Source organism: Tupaia chinensis, unplaced genomic scaffold (assembly GCF_000334495.1).
Source record: "Tupaia chinensis unplaced genomic scaffold, TupChi_1.0 Scaffold000627_1, whole genome shotgun sequence".
Lineage (NCBI taxonomy): Eukaryota > Metazoa > Chordata > Mammalia > Scandentia > Tupaiidae > Tupaia > Tupaia belangeri.
Window position 1 is genome coordinate 861,850 of NW_006160147.1, and position 26,050 is coordinate 887,899.

General features: G+C 42.7%; 1 protein-coding gene across 1 annotated transcript in view; it reads left to right on the forward strand.

The window, feature by feature from the left end:
* The window catches only part of PPP1R12B (protein phosphatase 1 regulatory subunit 12B), a gene marked incomplete in the record, with an annotated part of 227,306 nt that overhangs the window by 174,219 nt on the left and 27,037 nt on the right, over positions 1 to 26,050 (forward strand). Inside the window, 1 exon segment of the mRNA XM_006159146.2 lies at positions 22,337 to 22,353. Coding sequence (XP_006159208.2) covers positions 22,337 to 22,353 — 17 coding nt within the window.

Here is a 26,050-nt window from a genome sequence, read left to right on the forward strand (position 1 = left end):
AGAAGAGGAGATTGCAATATGACCATACCCCCTGAGGGGGTGATTTCTCACTGTCTTTTCTCTGTCTGTCCAAGGAGCACATGTCTTATGACAAAAACCTTTAAAAAAAAAATTAACTCCTAAGAATCTGCTACCTAGTTCCTTTCCTCTCATGTCCAGTTACTTAGAGTGCTCTTCAAAAACTGGTTTGGGGTACTCTTTAACAACTAGTGTCATGGTGGTGGTCCTGTGCTCATGTGCATTCTGATGTCTGACCGAAACAAACTGATCCTCAGGCACCCCACAAGGTGCCTGCTATTTCTGCGTTACATAGGAGGAAACCGAAGTACCTACCAGTGGCTTCCCAGTGTCTCTCAGCTAGTGAGCAGCCAGAGTCCTGCTTCAAGCTCAGGTCTCGCAGACTCTGAAACCCATGTTCGTCAGCAGCACTAGAGTACTTAGCAACTGTCGGATTGTCGGAAAAGTCATGACTGTTTTTTCCTGTTTTCTATGCAAAAATGCATCATGACTTTTCTGACAAACCAATAGTTGCTATATATTAGAAGGTCATGGTTGAGAACATGCTAAGGGGCAAAACTGACAGTGAAAAGCTGAAGTCACTGTCCAGAATTTATTCACGACAGGAGCACAAGAAACTGAAAGTGCTGGAAGGAAGAAGGTTGTGTCCAGAGACCAAGGGAAAGAATCGAAAGACCATCCGTGAATATCCCATACCTGGTTGTCAGGTTCCAGTCATACCCTCTGGGATCATGGACCACCCAGACCCTGCGGGCTGTGGGGTTTTCAGGTTTCTCTTAAAGATGGAAATGCTTGGGCCTCAACAGTTAAGATCCTTGGATGTCTGCGTGCGTGTCGGAGTGAAAGTCAAGAAAGACAGCACTCCCACTGTGCTCATCCAGGCCTCTCTGGCGGGAATACATGCAGATAGTTTGTTTTGTTTTGCTTTGTTTTGTTTTCTGAAAATCACACAGTAGAAGAGGTGCAGTTCTTGACCCAATAGTCTTTAAAGCAGAGGATTGAAACTTTGAGCCAGCATTTAAAAGTTTATGATTTTTTAAGTGTTATTAAGGGGGCTAAATGTTAAATATTTCCATTAAATATTAAATACTTGGGATGGAGTATAAAACCAAGATTTAAGATTTATCTTCTAAGATGAGGAAATATCTCAAGAGAATTTCTAAATAGTGGCTATCATGGACAGCAAGTGGTATGGTGGTGAAGGTGCTGGGCTCCCATGTGGCATTTTGAGTGCTGGACTCAGCAGCTTGCAAGGCCTGCCAGCATGTCCATGTATATTCCCAAAATCCAGGAGGAGAAGGGGTCGGAGCATGGCCATCTCCCCTAGTGAGTGATTTCTCACTTTCTCTCTCACTGTCTCTGTCTGTCCCCAGCGAGTGCACACACTCTATGGCAAAAAAAAAAAAAAAAAAAAAAAAGACACTTGTGTTATATGTTCAAGAAGTAAAATGGGCAAACTGTAAATTGTAACTCAAACAGATATTTTTAACTTGAGAAAACAAAACACAGAATGATTTTTCAGTGACTGGAAAACCGAAACTGTTTTGTCATTTCCCTTGGCTTTTAAACTCCCAGCAGCATCTGATACTTCTCCTATTATACAATTCAGTATTTCTGTACTCAGTAAACATATGTGACCATGTTTAATAATATGAAAATCTAATGCCTGCCTGGAGGTCAGGCCACAGACATACTCCCTAATGAAAAATCATTCATATGCCAAAGACATGCGTGTCCTCACCAGACGAGAAGATTTGTTTGCTTTCTCTCCAGTTTGTATTTCAAAAATAATATTGTTCATTCTCTGAACACAAAATTAGATGATGAAACCTGTTTTTCACCCCTTTCCCTCAAGGATAGATGAGTGAGATGGAGTGTCCATCTGTCCTTTCGGAGTCCCCCATAGTCTCCCACCTCGCTGAGGATGGCCCTTGTGAGCAGCGTTTTCCTAACCTTGCTGTTTGGGTCTCCGTTGACCCCAAGTAATGGAGTAATGTTTTAGCTACTTCTTTTGGCTTTCACACGAGTCTCACATTAGTTCAACATCTCCATTGCTTTTGTCTCTGAAAGAGATTTCTCTGAGTAACAGATGTGCCCACCTCCTGCTCGTTCCTCAGGAAAAGCAGAACAATTCTAGGTTCACTCTTATTTCCATCGGGAACCTAGGAAGTTATTTAGGAGAATTCGAAGGTTCAGCTGCCCTTCTCGCGCTGGGAAGCAGCCACGGCAGAAGATGCTGCATTCACACAAAAGGCATCATAGAAATGATGCCTTTTGGTGATAGTTTTCCAATATTAAAAATAAATTCTGAACTTGGCATTAGATATCTCTGGTTTTTGCTTTCTCTCTCTCTCTCTTTTTTTTTTTTTTTTTACAAATTATTTTGTTTGTTTATTTTAATTTGCTATAGGGCACATGTGCTTACCAGAGAGAGAAAGAAAGAGAGAGGGAAAATGAGAAAGCAAGCCACCGGGTCTGGGACTTGAACCGTAGCCGGCCATGTGGGCATCCAGCAACTTAAACACCACAACACCTACTGATTCCCCGGCTTTTGCTTTTTAATCACTGTGTCTATTATTGGGTCTAAGCTTTATGAATTCTATAACTTGGAAACTAGTCAATTTAATTGATAAATCATTTTAAAATCACTCCAAAGGGGGGCTGGCAGGTGGCATGGTAGTTAAAGTCACTGGACTGCCTCATGGCCGACCATGGTTCAAGTCCTGGACCTTGTGGCTTTGTTTTTCTCTCTCTCTGAGTCCCGGACTGGGCAGTTCTCTCTCTCTCTCTCTCTCTCTCTCTCTCTCTCGTCAAAATTGAAAAATAATGATAATAAATAGATAATTCTTTAAATAAAATAAAATCATCCCAAAGGTAAGAGTCAGGTATCATCGGTCAGTATTCTCAAATTATTATTTACTAATTAAAAGGTTATTTTTCAATATAGTACATATAAAAGATACCAGAAAATAGGGACCAGCAGTTGGCATAATGGCTATCTCACTGGACTCCCATGTAGGCGACCGCAGTTTGAGTCCCAGACCCGGTGGCTTAAACTCACAGGGCACGTGTACCTGTGTAGCCAAGATTCTGAGAGGAGAATGGAGGAGAAGGGATTGTGGCATGGCCATCCCCCCTGGGGGGTTATTTATCACTTTCTGTCTCTCTGTCTCTCTCTGTCTTTCTGGTGAGTGCACATGCCCTATAGCAAAAACTACTACAAAAAAAAAAGATACCAGAAAATATACCTAAATCATATGCCTATTCAATATGTATTATATTGAATACACGTTGAAGTAAGTGAGTCATCAGTTGAATTCTGAGAATCTTCACTGGACAAACTTTTATTGAATTGGTATTTGTGTAAATAGGATTTGATTTGCATTTATAAATCAAGTTAGGACATTTTCTCACTTAATCTGGATTTCAGTTCCTTCAGATTTCATATTTCAACAGAGGTTTTCCATAACAATATTTTCGCCCCAGCTGTTAATGTACATAAAGGAATAGTTAATCAGCTCATTTGTTTCATAACCAGCCTTACAGACTAGTCAAGGGTACCTTTGATAAATAAGCAGATGGTAAAGGATTGCTATCTTCGGAGAGCTTGTGTGCAGGGCTTTCAGCTAACGGCACTTGTGCCCGCCGGCCGTGGTGTGGGGAGCCGTTCTTTGCACGTGTTTGTGCTCTTCTCTGGCATGCACCAAACAGTCCTTCAGCGTGTCATCTTAACTCCCGCACTTCCGCTACTCCGTCTGGGCCTCCACCACTCGGTAATCCATCTTCACTTTCCTTTATAATCTGTTGTCATTGCATGAGGAACATTTGTCTGTGTGAACAATCCTAATTAAAGGTACAATCTGTTACCCATTTTTTTCTGCCTAATTAAAACCACTAGTGTATTGTTTATTTTTATTCTACTCAAGAAAAGTCGATGAAGCAGTAATTCTTCAGCCCAAGGAATCTTCCTAGGCAGGACTAGTGGAACCTGTAGGAATAAAAATAATTTCCCCGCTAGGAGCCATTACGTGAATTCTAGGTTGACACTGGCCCAGCTAACTCCTGTCCTACCTGGAGAGGGATGAATGGCCACTCAAGTCTTGTTTGTTGACCAGAGAGAATAGGAGTTTTAAAAGCATCAGCTCCTTTTCTGCCAGCCGTGTCCTCCCCCTTGCCACTCTAATTTTCTGGTTCCATGGTAAATGGGTATTACTTGCCCTATTTTGAATTTTCCCAAAATTAAGACTCTGTTAGTGTCCACTATGTAGTAAGCCCTAGGTTAGACATTGGAATTCATAAATGAAAGGCACAGTTTCTAACCTCAAGGAATTAACAGTTAATTGGGGAGATAAAAAGGAAATCAAGAAATGCAAAACAGAAGTGAATTTTCTTTCTTTTTTTTTTTTTATTTTTTTTGAGAGATTTTGCTATAGGGCTTACTCACTCACCAGAGAGACAGAAAGCAAGAAATCACCCCTCAAGAAGGATGGCTACACCACAGTCTCTTCTCCTCCATCCTCCTCTTGGGATTTTGGGCACACATGCACACATATCCAGTGTGAATTTTAAGTTGCCAGATCTGGGACTTGAACCAGAGTCAACTATGTGGGAGTCGAGCCATGTAAACATTATGCCATCTGCTGATCCCAGAGATGAATTTTCTAATAAAGACACACAGGTACAGGAGTCTTAGGAGATCTGTCAAGTGATAGATGATTCTCCTGATGTTTGAAGAACTGTAGAAGCAAGGTAGGCAAAGAAGAAAGAAACGGCGCATTACAAAGCAGATAAAAGTCCATGAGAAAGTACAGCACTCTTTTGAGAGGCGCCGATCAGTGTGGCCAGAACAAAAGGCATATTTAGAAGTAAACGAGGAAATGAGGCTGGAGACTTAGCAGGGGCCAGGTCATATGAGGCTTAGTATGCTGTTCTGAGGATTTGGGGAATTATCCTGTGGATAAAGGATTGACGATTTGAAGTAAATTTGCTGTGATCGAAATTGCATACTAGAGAAATAAACTCTGGCAGCCTCAGAAGCTGCATGGTAGAGGGAGGTTCAGGAGGCGGTAGGCCCCTTTGGCCCTTGATTGCAGTATTGGAGTTGAGAAATGGTAATGGTAGCCTGGGCACTATAGAGAAGCATTCGGTTATTCAGAGGACAGAACTGACAAGACATGGGGGCAACAGAATGGGGCGGGGCTGATCCGGGAAAGGTTAGAGTCAAGGAGGATCGCCAGCAAGGTGTTCGCCAGCATTGTGGTTTAGTCGATGCAGTAGAAAACGGTGTGTCAGAATGAACTGGCAGGCACAGGAGGCAAAGGGATGTTGAATAGGGAAGTGGCTTTACTATTGCACCGCTAAGTTAGAGGTACTTCAGGGCATTGGGACATGAGAGCCAGAAAGCACTGATCTGAAGCTCAGACGAAAATCATAGGCCGAAAATACTGATACTTCTGATTGAAGCTGCAGGAGTGGGGAGCTGATCGAAATGTAGATATAACAGAAGGAAAGGGCGAGAATCAGCCTTGGGAGAGGAACAAGCAGGCAGAGAAGTGCTGCTGCTCCTCACGGCTCTTCCTGGTTGGTTTCCTGGAACCCCAAGGAGGACAGCAGGTCCTGTAGCCCGTTTCTTTGTCTGTAGGTACTGTGGTCAGCTTCACGCTGCAGTGCTGCAGTGATAAACTTCAGTTCTCAAAGGAGTCAGAAATGTAAGAGGTTAGGTAAGGGTCAGTTGGTTATGAGTTTTGTTTTGGGTTCTAGTTTTGTTTTCAGTACATAACCAGCTGTGTGACCAGGGATTGTTTTTCAAATTTGAAAAAGTTCCCAGACTATTCAGCATTTTTTTTTCAATCGCGTAATATTGGTTGAATTGCAATTACAGTCAGAAGAGTAAAGGAAAATGATCAGAGTGTTGTTTTTCATCAACCTTTTATTCTTTTTGACCCCTTTTTGGTCTTGTTCTTGACCTGCTTATTTTTGCAGTGGGTGGGTGGTGGTTACCCCCAGCTTGGGTGTTAGTTCTCATTATGGCCCCCACACCTAGCAACTTCTTTGGTTACACAGCACAGGGAGTGCTACTGGTGAGAATGATGAGGTAAAGATACTGAAAGTGTGTCATGGTCCATTATGGAAACAATGTTTTCATTAAAAGCAGTTTGTAAAATAGCAAGTGGCTATTTTTTTTTTAAGAGGTTTTTGCCTTAGTATTATGTGTGCTTGCAAAAGAGAGAGACAGAGAGGAGGAAAGTGAGAAATCACCCCTCAGGGGGATGACCATGCCACATTCTCTTCTCTTCTGTTCTCCTCCTGGAATCTTGGGCACACACACACACCCAGCATGATTTTCAAGCCACTGGGTCCAGGACTCTAACCTTGGTCAGCCAGGTGGGAGTCCAGTGACATAACCACTGCACCACCTGCGGGCCTCTGAAGTGGCTATTTTTAAAGTTGTTTACATGAAAAGTTAAATATTCTAGTTTTAAATTGTAAAATAAGTGAAACTACATTAAATCATTTAAAAAAAAAATCTTTGGGTTTTTTCCCCCCAGTCACCTTTACATGGTTAGAGATCTAGGAGAAGAAAAAAAGCCTTCCAGACAGTAAAATAAGGTCCTTAAATGTCTGCAGGTTAGGAGGGATAAGAACGAATTAGCCTGGATAATCAAAATCTACAAATAAAACCTTTTTCTTGAGTGCTGAGGAATTTGTTTGAGCTCCTGTCTTGCAGCCAGCAAGCAGTGGGAGAGCCAGAGGACCGGGGAGAAGACAGAGGGAGGAAGGAGGAAAGCTGTAGTGATCGCAGTAGCGGACACACCAGAACATTTACCGTAGGTCAGCACTGGCAGACAGCTGCTGCTTCATTTAGTGCTTTTGAGCACCTTCCACATCAGGTGCCATCACTCCCCTTCACTGATGAGGACACTGAGGCAGAGAAAAGTTGTTACAGTCTCTGTCACTTCATGACAGATGCATTCTGAGAAGTGAGTTAGAGCAGCGTGGTGTTGGGCCATTCCGCCGTCGTGTGAACATCACAGAGCATTTTACACAGACCTGCATGGCGTAGCTACCAAGCACAGACTAGGTGCTGTGGCATATTGCCTTGCCGTCATTTATAATGTGCACTTTGTCACTGGCCAGAACGGCATATGTGATGTGTGACTCTAACGACCTAAGGTCACATAACTTTTTCTTTTAAGAATTATCTCGTTTTGTTTATTCATTCATTTTATTTTAATTTGACCAGAGAGAGACACGGGGGAGTGGGAGAGGGAGAAAGCAAGCCACCAGGTCCAGGACTCAAACCGTGATCAGCCATGTGGGAATGAGTGTCCAGCACCTTAACCACCATGCCACCTGCTGGTCCCCAGGTCACATAATTGTTACCGCAAATGCTGGACTCAGAGACTCAGTCTTACCCAGCAAGCTGTGTAGGTGCTCCACTGAGACCCCTGTCTGTCCGTTAAGTCGCCCTGAATTACTGTCCTTATCCTTGACCTTCAAACCTGATCTGGAAAGGGAAACAGTAACAACAAAATATTCTACAGGAAGAAAATCCTCATGTATAATTTAGGAAGAAGCAAATCTAATTCAGTATAAAGCCAGAATTTTTGCCTCCCTTTTAAACATGGCATTGTTAAGTTTGGAAGTGTCTGTGATAAAACTTTTTTTTTTTTTTTTTTTGGAGAGGTTTTTGCTATAGGGCACATGTGCTCGCCAGAAAGAGATAGAGAGAGACAGAAAGCGAGAAATCACCCCACTGGGGGATAGCCATGCCACAATCCCTTCTCCTCCATTTTTCTCTTGGGATCTTGGGCACGCATGCACAGGCACCCAGCGTGAGTTTAAGCTGTTGGGGCTGGGACTTGAACCGCGGTCAACTACATGGGAGTCCAGGGACATAGCCATTACGCCAACTGCTGGTCCCATGTGATGAAACTATTGACTGATAACGGCTGAGGAAGAAAATCTGCTGTGTTTGAATATTGTGATTTAGAATGAGTTTTAGTGAGTGTATTGATTGTACATAGTATCTAACTCCATTTATCTGTACTCAGAAATAGATCCTTTTATGTAGTCAAGCCATTTGTTTATGGTGCTAATTTGCTTTGTAAATAAATTTTAAACAGACAGTACAAAGGTATGCTTCAGGTCAGGACCCGTTAAATTATTACGAGCTCTGTCTTACTTAGCAGAGCCTGAATTACTGTGGAACCCTTCCCTGCTGAAAAACAAGCAAATAAACTGCAGAAGTGTCCCTTCTCCCAAAGGTCTGCATAGTTTTGGTTCTTTCTTCGCACTGATCCCTGCTTCCCCCACCCCCACCACCTCAGCCAGCCGGGATCACAGACACGCATGTACAATGCACACACCTGGTGTGTAAAGGGAGATCTCAGGACCTTGCCATGCATGGGGCCCTCAGCATTGCAAAGCGTTGCATTACCGCACATTTTAGAATTCCTGTGGGGCCAGCAGGTGGCATGGTGATTAAGGGTGATGGACAACCACATGGGCGAACACTGTTCGAGTCCTGGACCTGGCGGCTTGCTTTCTCTCTCTCTCTCTCCCTCTCTTGCTCACTCTGTCCCTCTCTAGTCAAATTAAAGTAAATGAATGAATAAATAAATAAAATTAAATAAGATAATTCTTTAAAAAAAAAAAAAACCTGCTTTACCCTGCACTGTGGTCTGACCCTCCAAGAACCTGGGCTTCTGCAGACTTAAGTGCCCTGTAGGGGTGTGGAAGTAGAAGAATGAAGGAAGGCCTCCATCCTTCAGGACAGACACTCTGGGATAAGCGTGGCCCTAGCAAAGCCCCAGTTTATGCCAGATTTCTTACAAGTCACACCCAAGTGGCATTATTTTTCATGACTACCCAGTTTCAAGCTCTAGGCCTGATGGTGGAGCCGGAGGCAGGGGATCACTGTGTAATAATGGAGCTATATGGGGGACCTGGTGTTCAGATCCTGGGTCAACATGAACATTTCAGGCCATGTGTGCTCTTGATCCTGGCTGACTAGGAGACTGGAGGGAGGATTGGGATGTGGCAAGACCCTAGTAAGGATTCTCACCTCCAAGAAATAACTAAAATAAACTTAAAAAATAAATAAATGAACAGGGCCAGCAGGTGGCGTGATGATTAAGGGCGCTGGACTCCCTCATTGCCGACTGTGGTTTGAGTCCTGGACCTGGTGACTTGCTTTCTCACTTCCTTCTCTCTCTCTTTCACTCTCTCTTGTCAAATTGAAGAATAATAATAAATTAACAATTAAAAGAAAAAAAAAAACCTCTAGACTCTATTCTAGAGGCCTACTCTATCCAGTAGTCCTGAATCTTCTGTAAGACTGCCAACAATCTCTAGTCGTTATTGGCGACCCCATTCCTGGCAACCTTTTTTATTTACTACACGTACCAAATAGTTTAGTATTTGGTTACATTTAGTCACTTTCTTGCATTACTCTATAATTTTTTTTACTTATTTTTTTATTATTTTTTAATTTGCCAAAGGGTACTTTCACTTGCCAGAGGGAAGAAGAGAAAAAGCAAGCAAGGAAACACCGTGGGTGGGTCATGGCCACACTGCAGTCCTTTCTCCTCTGTCTGTCCTCCTTTCAGGGTTCTGGGCACACGTACACACATGCCTAGTATGTCTCTCAAGCCACCTGGTCCAGGACTTGAACCATGTAGCCAACCACGTGGGATCTAGCCGCCTTAACTACCATGCTACCGACTGGCTCACTCTCTGATTTCTTTATGGGTGTGCTTATCTTTCCTCCTAAAGGAGAACTCTGAGATCAAAGAACCATGAGCAAATATGTATCATGCAAGTAGATATATGTGTGGGTAAGGGTGTTTTCAAGCAAAAAATAGTTTTTAAAAGCAAATATAGATTCTGTAATTGTCCATTTTTTTCCTCTAAGTACCACTGAGAAGGCTGGGCTTACACAGGTATTAATGTGCTCACCGAGTACGCTATGGCCTAGTTAAGGTTTGGTCTCTTCCTATCCCATCTGGCCATCTGGAAAGGAATCAGAGGCCACACACAAGAGAATCCTATTTCTGAAATGAAGGCCAACCATACATCTTCCCAAGGCAGTTCAAATTCCTGGTTATTGCAGTTTGGTAGTGTATCTGTAATTCCAAAACATGTGAGTTAATATTTTGGTTTCTGTGGGGACTGAAAGAGAAAAAAAAAAAAAAAAAACACTACAACAAAGAAAATCCTTGACCTTCTGTGGCACTTACTTAGAAAAAAAAAAAAAAAAAAAAAAGTTGACTTTATGTTACTTAGGTCCTGATTATTCATTTCCTCTTGAAATGTGAGGTGCGGAGAGCCCCACTAGCCCCTTTGCAAAGATTAATTCATTGCCTAATCTAAATAAATTAAAACAACCATCACCCAGCTAGACTGGCAGACTGCGACAATGGCCATATAAAAAATTCTGTCTCCCCCAGGCTTCGGGCATGAAAAGTTTACATGCTACCTGCAGAGGCGTAAAGGTGACTGGTAACGGTGGCTCTTCTTCTGTTGAAGAGTCTTTGCAGAGTCATGGGGTTAGAGCATGAACTCAGACAACTGTAGGGAACCTCAAACAGTGGTATAAGGCCTAAATGGGGACTTTCTGAACTTAGTTTACAGTCTTTCCTAATAATATATTTTGGGGCATGATAAGACTTTTTTTCTCATATTCATCAAACCTATTTTTTAATCATCTGACTGTATTTCACAGGCTCCTATAGTTAGTTTCAGGTGAACCAAAAACCCAGAGCAAGAGGGAAAGGGGAAATAGGTGTTGAACGTGGGGAATGTGACCCACATGCTAGAGTCAAGCTTTCGAGCTCTCCCACTAGTCGTTTTCATCATGGCTGTTCCCAGCACAGGCTTGGCAGAGATGATACCTGCACCTGCAAATGTAATAAGTCTTACAAGTTTATGAATTTCTTTACTAGATTGTAGAATGACTTGCCGTGGGTTATATTTGGAGGCATCAGTATATTTATATTTTCCTCTGTAGTAAGTGCGTTTTGTGAATTCCCTAAAAACTCATTCAGAACCTGGGAATATTCACAGAGAAAAAGTATAGGCCCAAATGGAAACCAAGAGCAGTAAAATGCCAATAATATTTAGGCAGCACAGGAGATAGAACAGAAGATAAGTCTATTTCTGTCATTTAAAAAACTTAATTTTCTTTTAAAGGTTTTTGCCATAGGGTGTGTGTGCTCACCAGAAAGAAGAGAGAAGGCGGGAGGGCAAGTGAGACATCACCCCCCAACAATGCAGTCCCTTCTCCTCCATTCTCCTCCTGGGATTCTGGGCATGCATGCACATTTGATTTTCCAGATGCCAGGTCCAGGATTCGAACTGTGGTCCAACACCTGTGAGCTCAGCACCTTAGCAACTACACCACCTGCTGGTCCCCCTTAATGATTTTTTTTTTAATGTAGTGAGATGTACTGGGATATGTGAGGTGGTGTTACATGACCTCCTTTCTACATGCAATTTCAAATTGGTAGAATTGTCACAATCCGGCATATGAGTTTTTCAGAAATATTTGTGACACAAACTGAATATAAGTACTGTATTTGACTTTCTTGTTTAATAGTTTTCACTCCGTATGTAGTAAGCAGTTGATCATGACAAATCAAGGAGTATAATATGAAGATCTTCGTGATTAAGCACAGTCATGCATCACTTAATGACAGGGACATGTTCTGAGATGCGTTGCTAGGTGACTTTGTCGTCGTGTGAATATCTCATCATATGAATATACCTAGCTGGTATAGACTGCCATACTCCCCAGGGTACGTAGTGTATCCTATATGCTCTTTGTGGGACCAACATTTATACATGCGGACCATCATTGAGCAGAGGTCATTATGAAGTGTGTGACTATATTTGCTTAAAAACGAATTTCTGTTTGGAAATACTCTGACCTACACATATATCTGTTCCCATAGATGGACACATTTTCCCAGCATAAGACAATGCTTTAGGCGTTGTCCTGATCCTGAATGTTAATCACCCAGCACAGCTGAGTGGCCACACAACCTGGAAGTTTCTTACTTTGGGGATGTTAGAGATACACTAGACCAAAGCTGGCTTGTTTTTAAAGGGGAATCCTTGTGATTGTCAGAATTTCTAAAATGGCTCCCCAAAGATTTCCCAGCCTAATCCTCAAAACTTGTGTCTATGACAAGAAAACTCTTCTGAGATTATGTTGCATTATAGAGCACAGTTGACCTTAAGATAGGAAGGTTTCTCCTGGGCGGTCTGATCTAATTACATGAGCCCTTAAAAGCAGAGCACTTTCTCAGCTGACAGAGGGGGGAACCAGAGAAATCTGAAGTGTGGAAAGGACTCAGTGTGCCCTCGCTGTGCAGAGCGAGAAGGGGCCCTGTGAGGTCTATGGGAGTCTCTGCAAGCCGTGAGTAGCCAGTAAGGCGACAAGGACGTGAGCCCCACAGCCAGCAACCTGGGTGAGCTGGGAAGCAGGTTCTTTCCCAGAGTCAGATGAGTGAGCAGACATGGGGATTCCCACCACCCCAAGCAGGGGTCCCAGCAGAGTCATGCTGGACTTCTCACGCACAGCACAGGGAGCACAGTGACTGGTCCCAGCCACTAAGGCTTGGGGTCATTTGTTTTGGTATCAGTAGAAAATTAATGCAACAGAAAGTTTGGTGATACTAAGGAAACACTAATTTTTTACTAAGGAAAATTTTTTTTTTTTTTTTTTGGAGAGGTTTTTGCTATAGGGTGCGTGCGCTCGCCAGGCAGACAGAGAGAGACAGAGAAACAGAAAGCAAAAAATCACCCCCCAGGGGAAATGGTCACGCTGCAATCCCTTCTCCTCCATTCTCCTCTCGGGATCTTGGGCACACACGCACACGCACACACACACGCACCTGGCATGAGTTCTAAGTCACCGGGTCCACAGTCGACTACGTGGGAGTCCAGTGACATAGCCATTACGCTAACTGCTGGTTCCCAGGAAATATTTTTTAGATGCCAAAAAAATTAATTCAGGCCTAATTATCACTGTCCTCTACTACCACATCTTTGCAGAAATCTTAAAAGTTCTCATCCCACACCCATGTGTATTTCCAAATTGTGCAGGATCCCCAGAATTATAACTGGAATAGTAGAGGCTCAAAGCTGGAGAGAGGAAGACTCTGCTTACTTCAGATTCCCTGGGAATCCCACCTGTTTGAGTTACGAAGGGTATTTTTCCTTTAAGATGCAAGGCTGAAAAACCTTTATCCTTCTTAAACACATTATATGAAGCCAGAATGATCACGTGTGTGTATGTTGATCTTTGTAATTTATTTTTTTATTTCTTAAATATATTTTATTGAAGTAAAATTCACCATTATAATTTGTACAGTAAAGTGGCTTTTAGTACATCAGTAATGTACAGTCATCTACTACTATGAATTAGGTCTCTGGGAAAGCCATGACGTGTTTTCCTATGTGAAAATGTGTCATGACTTTCCCAACAATCCAATCGTTCTAGGATATTTTTATCACCCCAATAAAGAAACCCTGTAATCAGTCAACATCATCTCCCTATCCTCCCACCTTCCCTCCTAGCCTGCCCTGCCCTTAGTCATCACTACAAAATGATTCTCAAACTCCGGAGCTATAAAATTATACTATTTTGCAGTTAACTCAAATCATGATTAAATTTTCAGTGGCCCTTAAAATTCACAGGATCCTCACATCCCTGGATAGTTCATCAGTTATTAATCTGAGAACACGGAAGGGAAAGGCTGCCTCTCTGTAGGCCATCCCAGAATAGCTCAAATTGTTTCCCCTGGCTCCGCTACTACACAAGAACATGATATAAAATGTTCCTTCTGCTTAGTCCCTCTTCAGGGAAAATGTAAATAGGAGATTTTTTCCCATCATTGTGGGGTCAGGCCCTGACTCCAAGGGAGCATGAGTTAAACCAGTCTCGGCCTTGGCAGTGTGCATGTGACTTGGTCTCATTCCTTTCCCTTGGGCCCAGCTTTTCAGAGCCACAATTTTATTTTAAACTTGGTACAAGGAGTTTGGTTTTAATTATGTGCCTTCCTGAACTCCTGATAACTTTCAAGTTAAAAGCTTTTGTGGGGATTTTTCTCGGCGAGTCTCTGGTATTTTGAGGGCCCTACACATTTCACAAATCAAAACCAGCCTGGTTCCTGTCCCTACCTAGGACTGCCATGTGAATTAATGGTGATCTTCACTCTGTTCTTTTATTAGAAACAGGCCCGGGCAATGAGATTACTGTGGGACAACTTGAGGAGGTATGAAAGGAAGGAGTCCGCTGCTTAGTTAGGGGCATTTTCAGAGCTAATCTAGCGAATTCTTTGCACTGCTCTTTGTATTCATCTTGGTTCCTGAGCAGCTTTTAGCCTCTCTTCCACTTTTCCATTCACAGTATCTGTTGTCCCCAATTGGTCCATAAAGTCTGTGGAGTGATTCCTTCTCTGAATAGTTTTTATCTAGCTGAGACATACTGGAGAGTCTCACCTTAATGGCCATCATTCATTTGTCTTCCATGGAAGGTAGAACAAAACTGTCTTTAATTCAAACACAAAACACTTAAAGAAGTTCCTCCGACAATTCCTGATTAGGTCATGTGATATAATGTGTTTATGATATAATCTGCCAACCAGCAAATTGGATAGAAGGCTCATGCCTTTTCTGAAATAATGTCATCGTGTACAGATGAACTATTCAGACTCAAAGATTACAGTAAGAATCACTGTTCTGTTTTTAAGAGAGAGAACATGCAGAGAAGGGAAGGTGGTGGGGAGACTATGGGGCCGTTCCCAGAACACAGGTAAGAGGAACCCACATTTGGCGAGGGTCCCTGAGCCCTAGGTTCTAGGACTTCTCCTTAGTCCATCCCCATGAGGCTGACCTCTTAGAATTCTCTTTTCTAGAAAACCTTCCGTGTTCATTTCCATCACGTGTGGTCTGCTTGCCTTTTCTGAGGTTACCTCCTGGCCCATTGTACCCCTGAGACATTTAGAACAAAGTGACTGTCTTATCTGCTGCTTCTAGACTTGCTCAGAAGCGTCCCTTCAGGGTGGGCAGTCAGCTTCTAAAATGAGAAGCAGTGTGAGTTGAACAGTTGACCTGTGTGCTTCACTCTAGAGACAGCAGGATGAGGAGGGATACTAGTTAAATCTCCTGCACCCATCAGCCACCCTGCTCCTTTGCCCGAGAAACCCAAACTTCTGTTCTCCTCAATTTAACTGGTGTTTTTTATCAAACCCCAGTTTATCAAGCAAAACAATAGTTCTAGAGTATTCCACCAATGAAAATCAGAAAGTATAATCTTAAAAACCTAAACCAGTTTATCAGGAGCTAGAGAATTAAATACTGAATTGCATATACTTTTTAGCTATCTTGGCGTCTAACCTGAAAGGTACCTTTTTTAGGCCAAAAAATAAAAAAGTTAAAAGGAACCTTTCTATCACAGTGAGAATACCATCTCCTTTAGAAATCTCAATGTTTCTTTCTGTGATAACATGGTTTGTATTGTTAGCTGTGTTACCTCCACTGCATCTGAATCTCACTAATCCCTGAGGCTCCAGGTGGTTTCTTTGTTCTCTTCCACTCGGTTGGGTTGACCTTCCTAGAGATGGCTAAGGCTACCCCTGAAGACAATTAAAAAAAAAAAATTAAAATAAATAAATGAAATAAAAACAGGATTCCACCTAGCTCCAAAAGTCAAGTAAAAGATGTAGGAGTGATACAGACTATGAGAAAAGATCAAGGGTTGGAAACCAACTTGGAGGCTGGTTTCTCTGCTCTCTGGATCTAGTGAATTATCAGCTGCCTTGTCTGCAGGATTGTTTATCATCTACACACTTTTTTTATTTTGTTTTTGTTTAATGGCATGGGGATTAAGGCGGCTGGATCCCATACGGCCAGCTTTGCTGTTCGAGTCCCAGACCTAGCAGCTCGAGAAACATGAGAGTGTGTGCCCAGAATCCCAAAAAGAGGGAGGTGGAGAAGAGACTATGGCATGACCATTCCCCGAGGGGGATCATTTCTCTCTCTCTCTCTCTCTCTGTCTCTCTCTCTCTCTCTCTCTCTCTCTCGCGCGCGCGCGCGCGCGCTGTCGCTGTCGCTGTCTCTCTGGCAAGTGCATTCACCTTCTGGCAAATACAGTTTTTAAAAAGTTAAAAAAAATTTTTTTTTCATGAGCCAGAAGACAGAGTGAGAGACATAGAGGCAGAGTGAAAGATCGAGACAGCACCCCCAGTAAGGTTTTGGCACTGCAGCTCACCCTCAGCCCTCAGCCCGGACTTGCACCAGGAACCTTCCTTTGTGGGAGGTGATGATAAACATCGAGTACAATATTTGCTTTTAGTGCCTTCTGACAGGCAGAAGTAAGAGTGTCTTTGGTCAGCTGCTCACATGCCCACGTAAGCAGCATCGCCTGCAGGAGCCCACGGGGCGACAGCTGGTGTGGCCGTGACACCTAAGCACCATGGGCATCCCCAACCTCCACATGCTCTCCTCCGTGGACTGTCTTTTGGTATCCAGGAACCCCGTGGGCTTCCTCTGACTTCTGCTTGACATGCTAACCTACTGTTGGTGTTTTATGTGTTTGTGTTTGTGTTTTGCTTCGACCTCCCCAGTGGAGCCCACACAGTGCGGATACACTGCCCTACTGCATAGTCACGTGTCTGTCTGAGAACTTTCTTAGGTGTGATGACAGGGAATGAAGAGCTCCATTATGCTTTAAGAACATTCTAAATGAAAAGGGTTAATTACATGTCATTCTTATAGGGGTAAATCAGCAGAAATGAGTAGCACACTTTGAAGTATGTAATTGCTAAGTTAGACAGTTGGTAAGACCCTAATTTCTCTATTTTAGTGTGGGGGGAAGCTTGTTTCTTCATTACAGAGGCAGCTGCCAAAGTCTGCATAGGAGAATTTAAAACTAAAGATGTACCAAATTTTACCCAACAAATAAATATTTAAAAGAAGAAAAGAAAGAGAAGATGAGGTCCCACATTTCAGGAAAAACAAAGTCAGCAAATAGCATGTTTTAATTGTCAAAGTTTTTCAGGCCTCTGTGCACGCCATGCAGAAATGAGCTTACATTTCAGTAAGACAAAGAAAAAAGGCACAAGGCAGACCAGTTTGATTATAAATGGGTCATTTTTCTAGACCTAGGAGAAGGTGTGGAAAGTCTGTCTTTGGAGAGACTGTCAAAAATGGTTTTTCCATATGGATAGTGTAGTCCGCAGGCTGATCTGCCCAGAGACAGTGAGAAAGACTTAAAAAGCAGCAAGAAAAACTAAATATGTTTTTTTTTTATTTAATTCATTTGTTTGTTTATTTTAATTTGACCAGAGAGGGACAGAGTGAGAGGAAGAGAGAGAGAAAAAGTGAGAAAGCAAGCAGCCAGGTCCAGGACTTGAATTGCAGTAGGCCATGTGGGAGTCCAGCACCCTTAACTCTCATGCCACCTGCTGATCCCTAGATACATATTTTTTAATTGTTTCAGGGTCAGCAGGTAATGTGGTGATTAAAGACACTGGATTACCACATGACCGACCGCAGTTCGAGTCCCAGACCTGGTGACTTGCTTTCTTGCTTTCCCTTTCTCTGTCTCTCTCTGGTTTAAATTTAAAAATAATAACAACAACAAATGGAACTAAATAAATAAATAATTCTTTTTTGAAGATTATTGTTTCACTTAGTTGTATGTGAACGCAGTTCCCTGGATGAAAGGTACTAAGTTAACTTACTACTCTGACCAGCATCAACAGCAAATCTAGAATTCTTAAAACTAAACACTGGAAAATGCCATGACAGGGGACCAACTTATAACAGTACACTTTCTCATGGTTCTCACATTTAATTCTTTTTTAAAAGAAAAATATTTATTTAATTTCATTTGTTATTAGTTTTTAATTTGACCAGAGAGAGACAGAGAAACAGAAAGGGAAAGTGGGAAAGCAGGCTGCCAGGTCCGGGACTCGAACTGTGGTCAGCCATGTGGGAGTCCGGTGCCCTTAACCACCACGCCACCTGCCGGCCCCTCACATTTAATTCTTATCATTATATAAGACTGAATGTGCTCACGGTCTCATGGCTAGATGACGTCAGAGCAAAAACTCAGGTTCCACTGAAGACTATGACATTCTTTCTTGAGAACCTTAACAATTCAGTCCTGTGAGTTTACTGAGAACCTGTTATGTTCTAGCCCTGTGAACACTAAGGATATAATTGGGAATAAGATAGTAGATGGTGGGGGCAGCAGGTGGCATGGTGATTAAGGTGCTAGACTCCCACATGGCCAACCATGATTTGAGTCCCAGATCCATTGACTTGAAAATCACACTGGGCATGTATGCATGCATGCCCAAAATCCCAGAAGGAGAATGGAGGAGAAGAGATTGCAGCATGGCCATCCCCACTGGAGGGTTATTTCTTATTTTTCCTCTCTGTCTCTCTTTCTGGCAAGTGTACGCACCATATGGCAAAAATAAAGAAACCAAAAAAGATAGTAGATGGATTTCACATAAGGAAATTGAAGGGAACCCTCCCTAACTATATATTTTTTAAGTGTGTGTGTGTATTTCTGTAGCATCGTTTTCTCAAAGCTCATTTCTTTTTTGTTGTTGCTATTTGTTAAGTTTTGCTGTACGACACATGCACTTGTGGGGTGAGGGGTGGGAGAGGAAGAAAGTGAAATAGCACCCCTGGGGGGGATGACCACATTGCAGTCCCTTCTCCGTTCTTCTCTAGAGATCTTGTTTATGCATGCACACCCAACTGGGCATGTTTTTCACGCTGCCAGGTCTGGGACTCAGGCTGCAGGGTTGGCTCTGTGGGATCCAACTGCCTTCACTGCCACACTACCTGGTAGCCTCAAAACTCTTCTTTAGGAAGCCTTCTTAGTTAGGGCCCACCGGTTTCCACGGTTCCTCCATTACATTTACTTGCATGTTTTCCCTGCATTGCTTCAGATGAGCTTGTTAATTACATTCACAGCTGCCACGTGGCTTGTTCTGCTTATTCTTCCTCAGTGCCTTCACTGGGAAGGAGGGGATGCTTACTGACAGTGGACCCTCAGCATTTGCTGGATGGAGTTCAGTTTGGTTATTTACAGGTGTCTTTACATTTTTCCTGGACTAATTTTTCTTTTTAAGATTTTTGCCAAAAGACACATATATTTGCCAAAGAAAGAGAGTGAGTGGGAAAGTGAAAAATCATCCCTCGGGCGGGATGGCCATGCTGCAATCTCTTCTCCTCCATTCTCCTCTCAGGAGTTTGGACACACATGCACACACACCCAGCATGATTTTCAAGCTGCTGAGTCCAGAACTCGAAGTTGTTGGACGTGTGGGAGTCCAGCACCTTGACCACCATGCCACCTATTGGTTCCATGGACTGAATTTTAATGCACCAGATGCTACAAGGCTGATCTTACTGCAAAGCTAGCAAGTGGATATAGCCAACAGCTCAGCTGCTCGGTATCACTTGCATGCTCTCGAAGCCTTTGTTATATATACTAGGTAATTCTTGAGAGGTTCTTTACTTTTAATTTCTTTTAAAAAAAAATTATTCAAGAGGAAAAAACATTAGGTAATGTTGACAGAATACTCATTGATAGTATGGGATATAACTATAACTTCTCACCAGAGATAAGTTATAAATGTGTAAATATAAGATAGGGAAAATGCTTGAATTGTCTTGAATTCTAGGTTTCCAGCTTTTAGGGTTCTCAGAGAACTACAAGCACATGAGAATGCTAAAGATGCCCCGTATACTTTTTATTATTGTTGTTTTTAATTGACTACAGAGCATGTGTGCTTACCACAGGTAGGGGGTGAGGACCATGAGAAAACATCCAGATGTTGATCACGCTACAGTCCCTTTTCCTCCATTCTCCTTTTAGGATTTTGGGCATGCATGCACACATGCAAAACGTGTTTTTCAAGCCACTGGGTCCAGGACTCAAACCATGTAGTTGGCCATATGGTATCCAGCTGCCCCAACTACTATGCCATCTGCTAACCCACTGTACCATATACTTCTAAGGGCTTCCCCCTCCCATGTACTCATGCTAGAGTGTATGAGAGAGAGAGAGAGAGAGAGAGAGATGAGCCTCCTCCCCAGGGTCTGGTTACACCAGGATCCCCTTCCTGTAGTCCTCCAGCCCATTGGATTTTGGACACTTGTAATCATGCCCAGTGAAGACATACCATATACATAAACAATTTTCCCATCTCAAATGGGGCCTACCTCCACATTAGAAAGCCTTTGTTTAGCCCCATGGTGCTTAACCAGAGCTGTACAACAGAACCATCTGGGACTTTTTTGAGAAGTTTTTGCTATAGGGCACATGCGCTTGCCAGAGAGACAGAAAGCGAGAAATCACTCCCCAGGGGGATGGCCATGCCTCAATCCCTTCTCCTCCATTCTCCTCTTGGGGTCTTGGGCATGCATGCACATGCGCCCGGTGTGATTTTAAACCACTGAGTTCGGGACTCAAGCCACCGTCAACTACATGGGAATCAAGTGACATAACCATTGTGCCAACTGCTGGTCCCACCATCAAGGACTTTTTTAAAGTACTGTATGTAGGAAAACCCTACTCCACACCTCCTAAAGGAGACTCTCTAGCATTTAGGATCTGTACATTTTGAAAAAGTGCACAAAGTAATTCCAATGAGTGTAACCTCTGATATAAGGAGGGATTCTGAGGCCAGCCTATGGCCTGCTAGGCTGGACCCTGAATGGCTGACTGCATGGTCAGGGTCCTGAATGTGGGAGCTTGAGAAATACGTGGCCATGTGTGTGTGCAAGCCCAGAATCTTAGGAGGAGGGAGAAATGGAAGAGAAGGGGTTGCACCATGGCCATGCCCCATGGGGGATGCTTTTCATTTTCCTTCTCGTTCTCTGATTCTCTCTGGTAAGCACATGTACCCAGTGGCAATTTTTTTTTTTTTAAGCAAAAGAGAGATTCAGTGGAGAAAAGCCTCCTTTTAACAAGGTCACTCCATGCAGTCCCTCTTAGTCAGATGTGCTGTCATGCATCCTTCCTGTGGACAGCTTAGGGGGGAGTGTGTGGGCTGTCATGCTGTGCTGGTTGACAAACTGGTGGCTTCCGTGGACTGTCTGATGCTCTCACAAAGCAATGTCATTGAGTGATTTCTCTGTAGGTCAAGGATTCATTATTTATTTCATAGATTACCGGTCCCTTGTTTTTCTTCTTCCTGCCTTTGTTTTTGAAGATTTTGTTCTTTAATACTTCAAAAGAAGAAATAAATATATTCAAAACAATTGAGGTGCTTTTGTTTTGTTTTGTTTTTGAGAGTTTTTTGCTATAGGGCACATGCACTTGCCAGAAAGAGAGAGAGACAGAAAGCGAGAAATCACCCCCGGGGGGGGATGGCTGTACCACAATCCCTTCTCCATTCTCCTCTCGGGATCTTGGGCACACATGCACATCCATCCAGCATGAGTTTAAGCCACCGGGTCTGGGACTTGAACCGCGGTCGACTACATGGGAGTCCAGCAACATAGCCATTATGCCAACTGCTGGTCCCAAGATTTAATAGGCCTGAGTTCTGGGGGGGAAAAAATAGTGAAGGGATAGGAGGGAAAAAGTCACCTATGGTTAAAAAAAAAAAAAAAACATAAAACACAAGCATCATCCCTTTCTGTTGTCCAGTTGGTTTATGGTGGCTAAGTTTACAGTTTGCATGTATAAAAACACCTTTCTTCTGAAGCCTCAGGGTGCTTTCATATTCCTTTTCATTTTTTAACCAACATCCTACGGACGGGATTTTCTCCTCTCTCCCTAACCCCTTCATTATTCCACTTTCACTAAAAATCTGTGAAAATCCTAGAACTGTCTTAATATTTATAAATTATAGTATTAATTCAGGGCAGGGCTGGAGGTCTGTGAACTGAAGGAAATTAATAGAACAATACTGAGATTTAGAGAAGGGGAAAGCAGTGCCAGTCTCTCCTCGGCTGAGGTTGGCCGGCTAGTCTGGGGAGGGGAGGATTTCTGATTGGTTTACATTTTGGTGACTTCGAGTTTAAGAAGATGCCATCCTCAAAGCCTCAGGTCTAGTGAGTCATGCAGTGCAGAGAAGTGGGAGCTAGAACTTCAGCTGCCTTTCATGCAGTCAGTCGAATTGCCTTTCTGAAACTACCCCATATTGCTATTTGTGAAGTTGAGACATCTGGTTTGAAAAGTACATTTATAAATGGAAAAAATAAAAAATCAGTCCCTTGCTAACGCTGTTTTTCTTTTCTTTTTTTTTTTTTTTCCTTTTTTGTCTCCTTTCTCTAGCATGAAAGACTTTCTAGGTAAGCACTCTCCCTGTTTTATATGCATGCTTAATACTTGTGAGTGAATGCATGTCTAATTGAATTTAGCTTTATTTAATAGGCTAATAGTGTTTCTTACATCTTTTCCTTCCTTTTCACTTCCACAATCATAATAATTCAGAATTTTAGGTACTCCTACCCAAAGTAATGGGACAGCTTTTCAGCTCGCCTTGCTGCCTTCACATTCTCTTCATCCCAGTTCATCTTGTAAACTTCCACTAGATGGGTTTTCCTGAAGCAGCAGGGTACCACGCACCAGGTGCTCGGGAACAACTGGAACAGGACACTGCCCTCACCTGCAGTTAGCTTACAGACCGCTGAGGAGACAGACCATTTTAGCAGGTAGTAAGCGCCAATCAGACGTACGGACAGGTATTATGAGCACAGAGAGAAGAGGCGGTTAACCTAATTGGTGATTCAGGGAAGGCCTCTTTGCAGAATCGAAACCTGAATTGAGACTGAGGTTCGATTCTGTCATTCGATAGTAGATCTAACAAATACCAACCCTAGACAGTGCAGTGAACTCAACTCATGAATTGCATGTCTTACAACTGCTAAAAATTTAAGGAAGGACATCAGGGTTTGAGGAAATAACCCTTTAATTTTTCACCTAGTATCTTAGGGTTTAAAACTGATCTTCCTGAAGAAGAAAATAAATTTTTTTAAAAAATAGAAACTATGAGGACAGAAGTTTGAATCTCTCCTTTTTCACTGTTCCTCTGATGGAGAGATTAAGAAGAAAGTGGGTAAAAATATATTAGTTTTAGGATAGTATATGACAAATGATTAATAATTTGGTGATTGAGCTGGTTCCACCTGATTAATATATCGTAAAATTTAGGAGTATACTTCCTCTGCTTACCCTCTCGCCAGGCACCACCTAAGGATAAATAATTTACTTCTAACCTAGCAGAAAATTGCTTAGTTTTGCAAAATTGGTGGAGAACGCTATTCTGGTGTAATCTTTTGTGAAGCCCTGTTATGTTATAATGGGAGGCTTTCCCTATACACTTAAAAATCAGTGATTCAAAAGTGTGCTACCGTGTCAAGAATAAGGTCATCCACAGCGCCAGGAAAGTCATGTGTTGAAGGTGACCTTCCACCACATGGGTAAAGGATTCTGACCCAGTGTTCATTAGGACAATTGTCTGTTGAGGAAAGCACATCCTTCCCTTAAGCCTAGCCAAAATAAAAAAGTAAATCAAATTTTAAAAAACTTTAGATTCTGGGAACCAGCAGTTAGCGTAATGGCTATGTCGCTGGACTCCCACGTAGTCGACCGCGGTTTGTGTCCCGGACCCGGTGACTTAAAACTCACGCCGGGCGCGTGTGCGTGCGTGCCCAAGATCCCGAGAGGAGAATGGAGGAGAAGGGATTGCGGCGTGACCATCCCCCCTGGGGGGTGATTTCTCGCTTTCTGTCTCTATGTCTCTCTCTGTCTGTCTGGCGAGCGCACGCGCCCTACAATGAAAATCTCTCCAAAAAAAAAAACTTTAGATTTTTTAAAATAAACACAGATGGATTCAGATGGATTGAAGTTTTTAAGAGAAAAGGTGTTGCCACAGAAGTTATAATATTTACACAGGAAAGACTTTCCTTAGCATGATACCATAAAAGTTGTCAACTTTAATCACAGAATATTCTAACTCTCTGCTAGTAAAAACATTATAAACACTAAAAACAGAGACAAAAAATAAAAAAGAGAAAAAAATATTTGCAGCCTGTTAGACAGTTTTAAAAGCTCTGCTATGTCAGAGGCTTCCCCAGTATAACAAAAAAACTAAACAAAGTTCCACTTCTTATATAGACTTACACTGTTACACTTCCCCAGAATAACAAGATTACAGGAGCCAGCAGGTGGCGTGGAAGTTAAGGCACTGGATCCCAGGTTAAAGTTTCGCACCCAGTGGGTGATTTAGGTACATGGCCAAGATCCCAAGAGGAGGATGAAGGAGAAGGGATTATGGTGTAGCCATTCCCCCTGGGGGTGATCTCTCACATTCCCTCACTGTCTCTAGCAAGCACACGTGCCCTATAGCAAAAACTAAAAAAAAAAAAAAAAAAAAAGACTATCAAACTAAGGCTACAAATTGGTCATTTAAAAACAAAGATAACTAACCAAAGATATCAAAACTCCCTAATAATTTTAACTATTTAACTTAATAAGATATTCTGTTTCTCCTATTGTACTGGAAAGGGTTAAGCCTCAGTGGAGGACAGTAAGGCTGTGCACATGAGCCCCCACACTCCTGTGTCTGCATATAAGCACTCAAGATACATTTAGCCCTGGACCAAAAAGTTACACTTAGAAGATGTATCCTAAGAAAATAATTGCACAGATGCACCAGAACTTATTGCCAAGTCTGCTCACTGCAGCATTGTTTACAGTGGCTAAACAATTTCATAAAAATGTGTTTATTAATAGATGATTAAATAAATTACCATACAATCATGCATGGGTTTCTGTTTTTTATTTTAATGAGGCAATTTTATTTTTACTTAAATGATAAGATGTCCACAATCACAGTGCTATGTCTAGGGAAGAAGAGAAGCTAGACAATAGTATGTATTATCTGATTGTATTGATTGGAATATGTGTGAGAGTATATTTGTGTGTTTTGACAACCTGCAAGGGTACAAACTGAACTGTTAGTAGTGGTTTTGGGGACAGGATTATGGGGTAACTTTCACTTTCTAGTTTAGACACTCTGTAGTCACTTTTTTACAGGAGTGTATAGCTTTTGTAATCAGGAAAGTCAATAAAGAGATTTCTATTAACAAAAAAAAAAGAATGTAGTAAAGAAGATGAGACTCAGATCTCCATGAAAGGAAAATCGCCGTTAGTGTATTAGCTCATTTCTTTGCCCACCCACCCCCCACCGTCATCCTGATTGCTCCACTGCTGCTTCCAGTACTCACTTCCGCTCCCCCCACCCCCACTGTGGCACTCGCTCCCACAGGACAGAGACACTAGACGCGAGTGCCACAGCTGTGACTCCTCAAACCAGCCTAGCTGGGGGATGGAAATCTCCGCATGACTGGTTTGCCCATAGCAGTTTCCCACGTGCAGTGTTTTAGTTTGGAAAGAGCCAAGTCCAAGAAGAGCCCAGTGTTGAGCATGGTAGTTTTACACTTACACAGGTAATCAGCTAAGACACCCTTCCCCTGATGAATTTACCAGTACTGGCCAGCTCCGAGAGCTGAATTGCTACAAAGCGTCGAAATCCTAATCGTGGGCACTCAGCCTTCATGTGGAGGACTGAGGGCAGAGGCCAGCTCTTCGGGCACTGTGATGGTACCCCTGCAGAGTTTGGGATGCCAGCAAACCTGTACTGCTCCTGGGAAGCACACGCGCCAAGCCCAGTTGCCATTCCACCCCCATGCGACCTCCGGCCCAGATCGCCAAGTCCATATGTTTCTGATTCATTGACAGTTCACTATAATCATTTTCCAGCAGCCGTTGAGATCCAAGAAACTTGCTTTCAAAAGCACACCCTTGAGGGAGGCTGTCCAACCCTAAATTAATTTGAAAAGCTGTAAGATTTAAGGCAGCACATAGGGCCAAACCACCGATATTTCAAGTAAGCTCCATTCTTGGCGAATGATGGCCTCCCCCTCCAAGCTGGTGCAGTTTAGCCCTGAGGCCTGGGATGCTGGCTGAGAGGGGCCAGGAAGG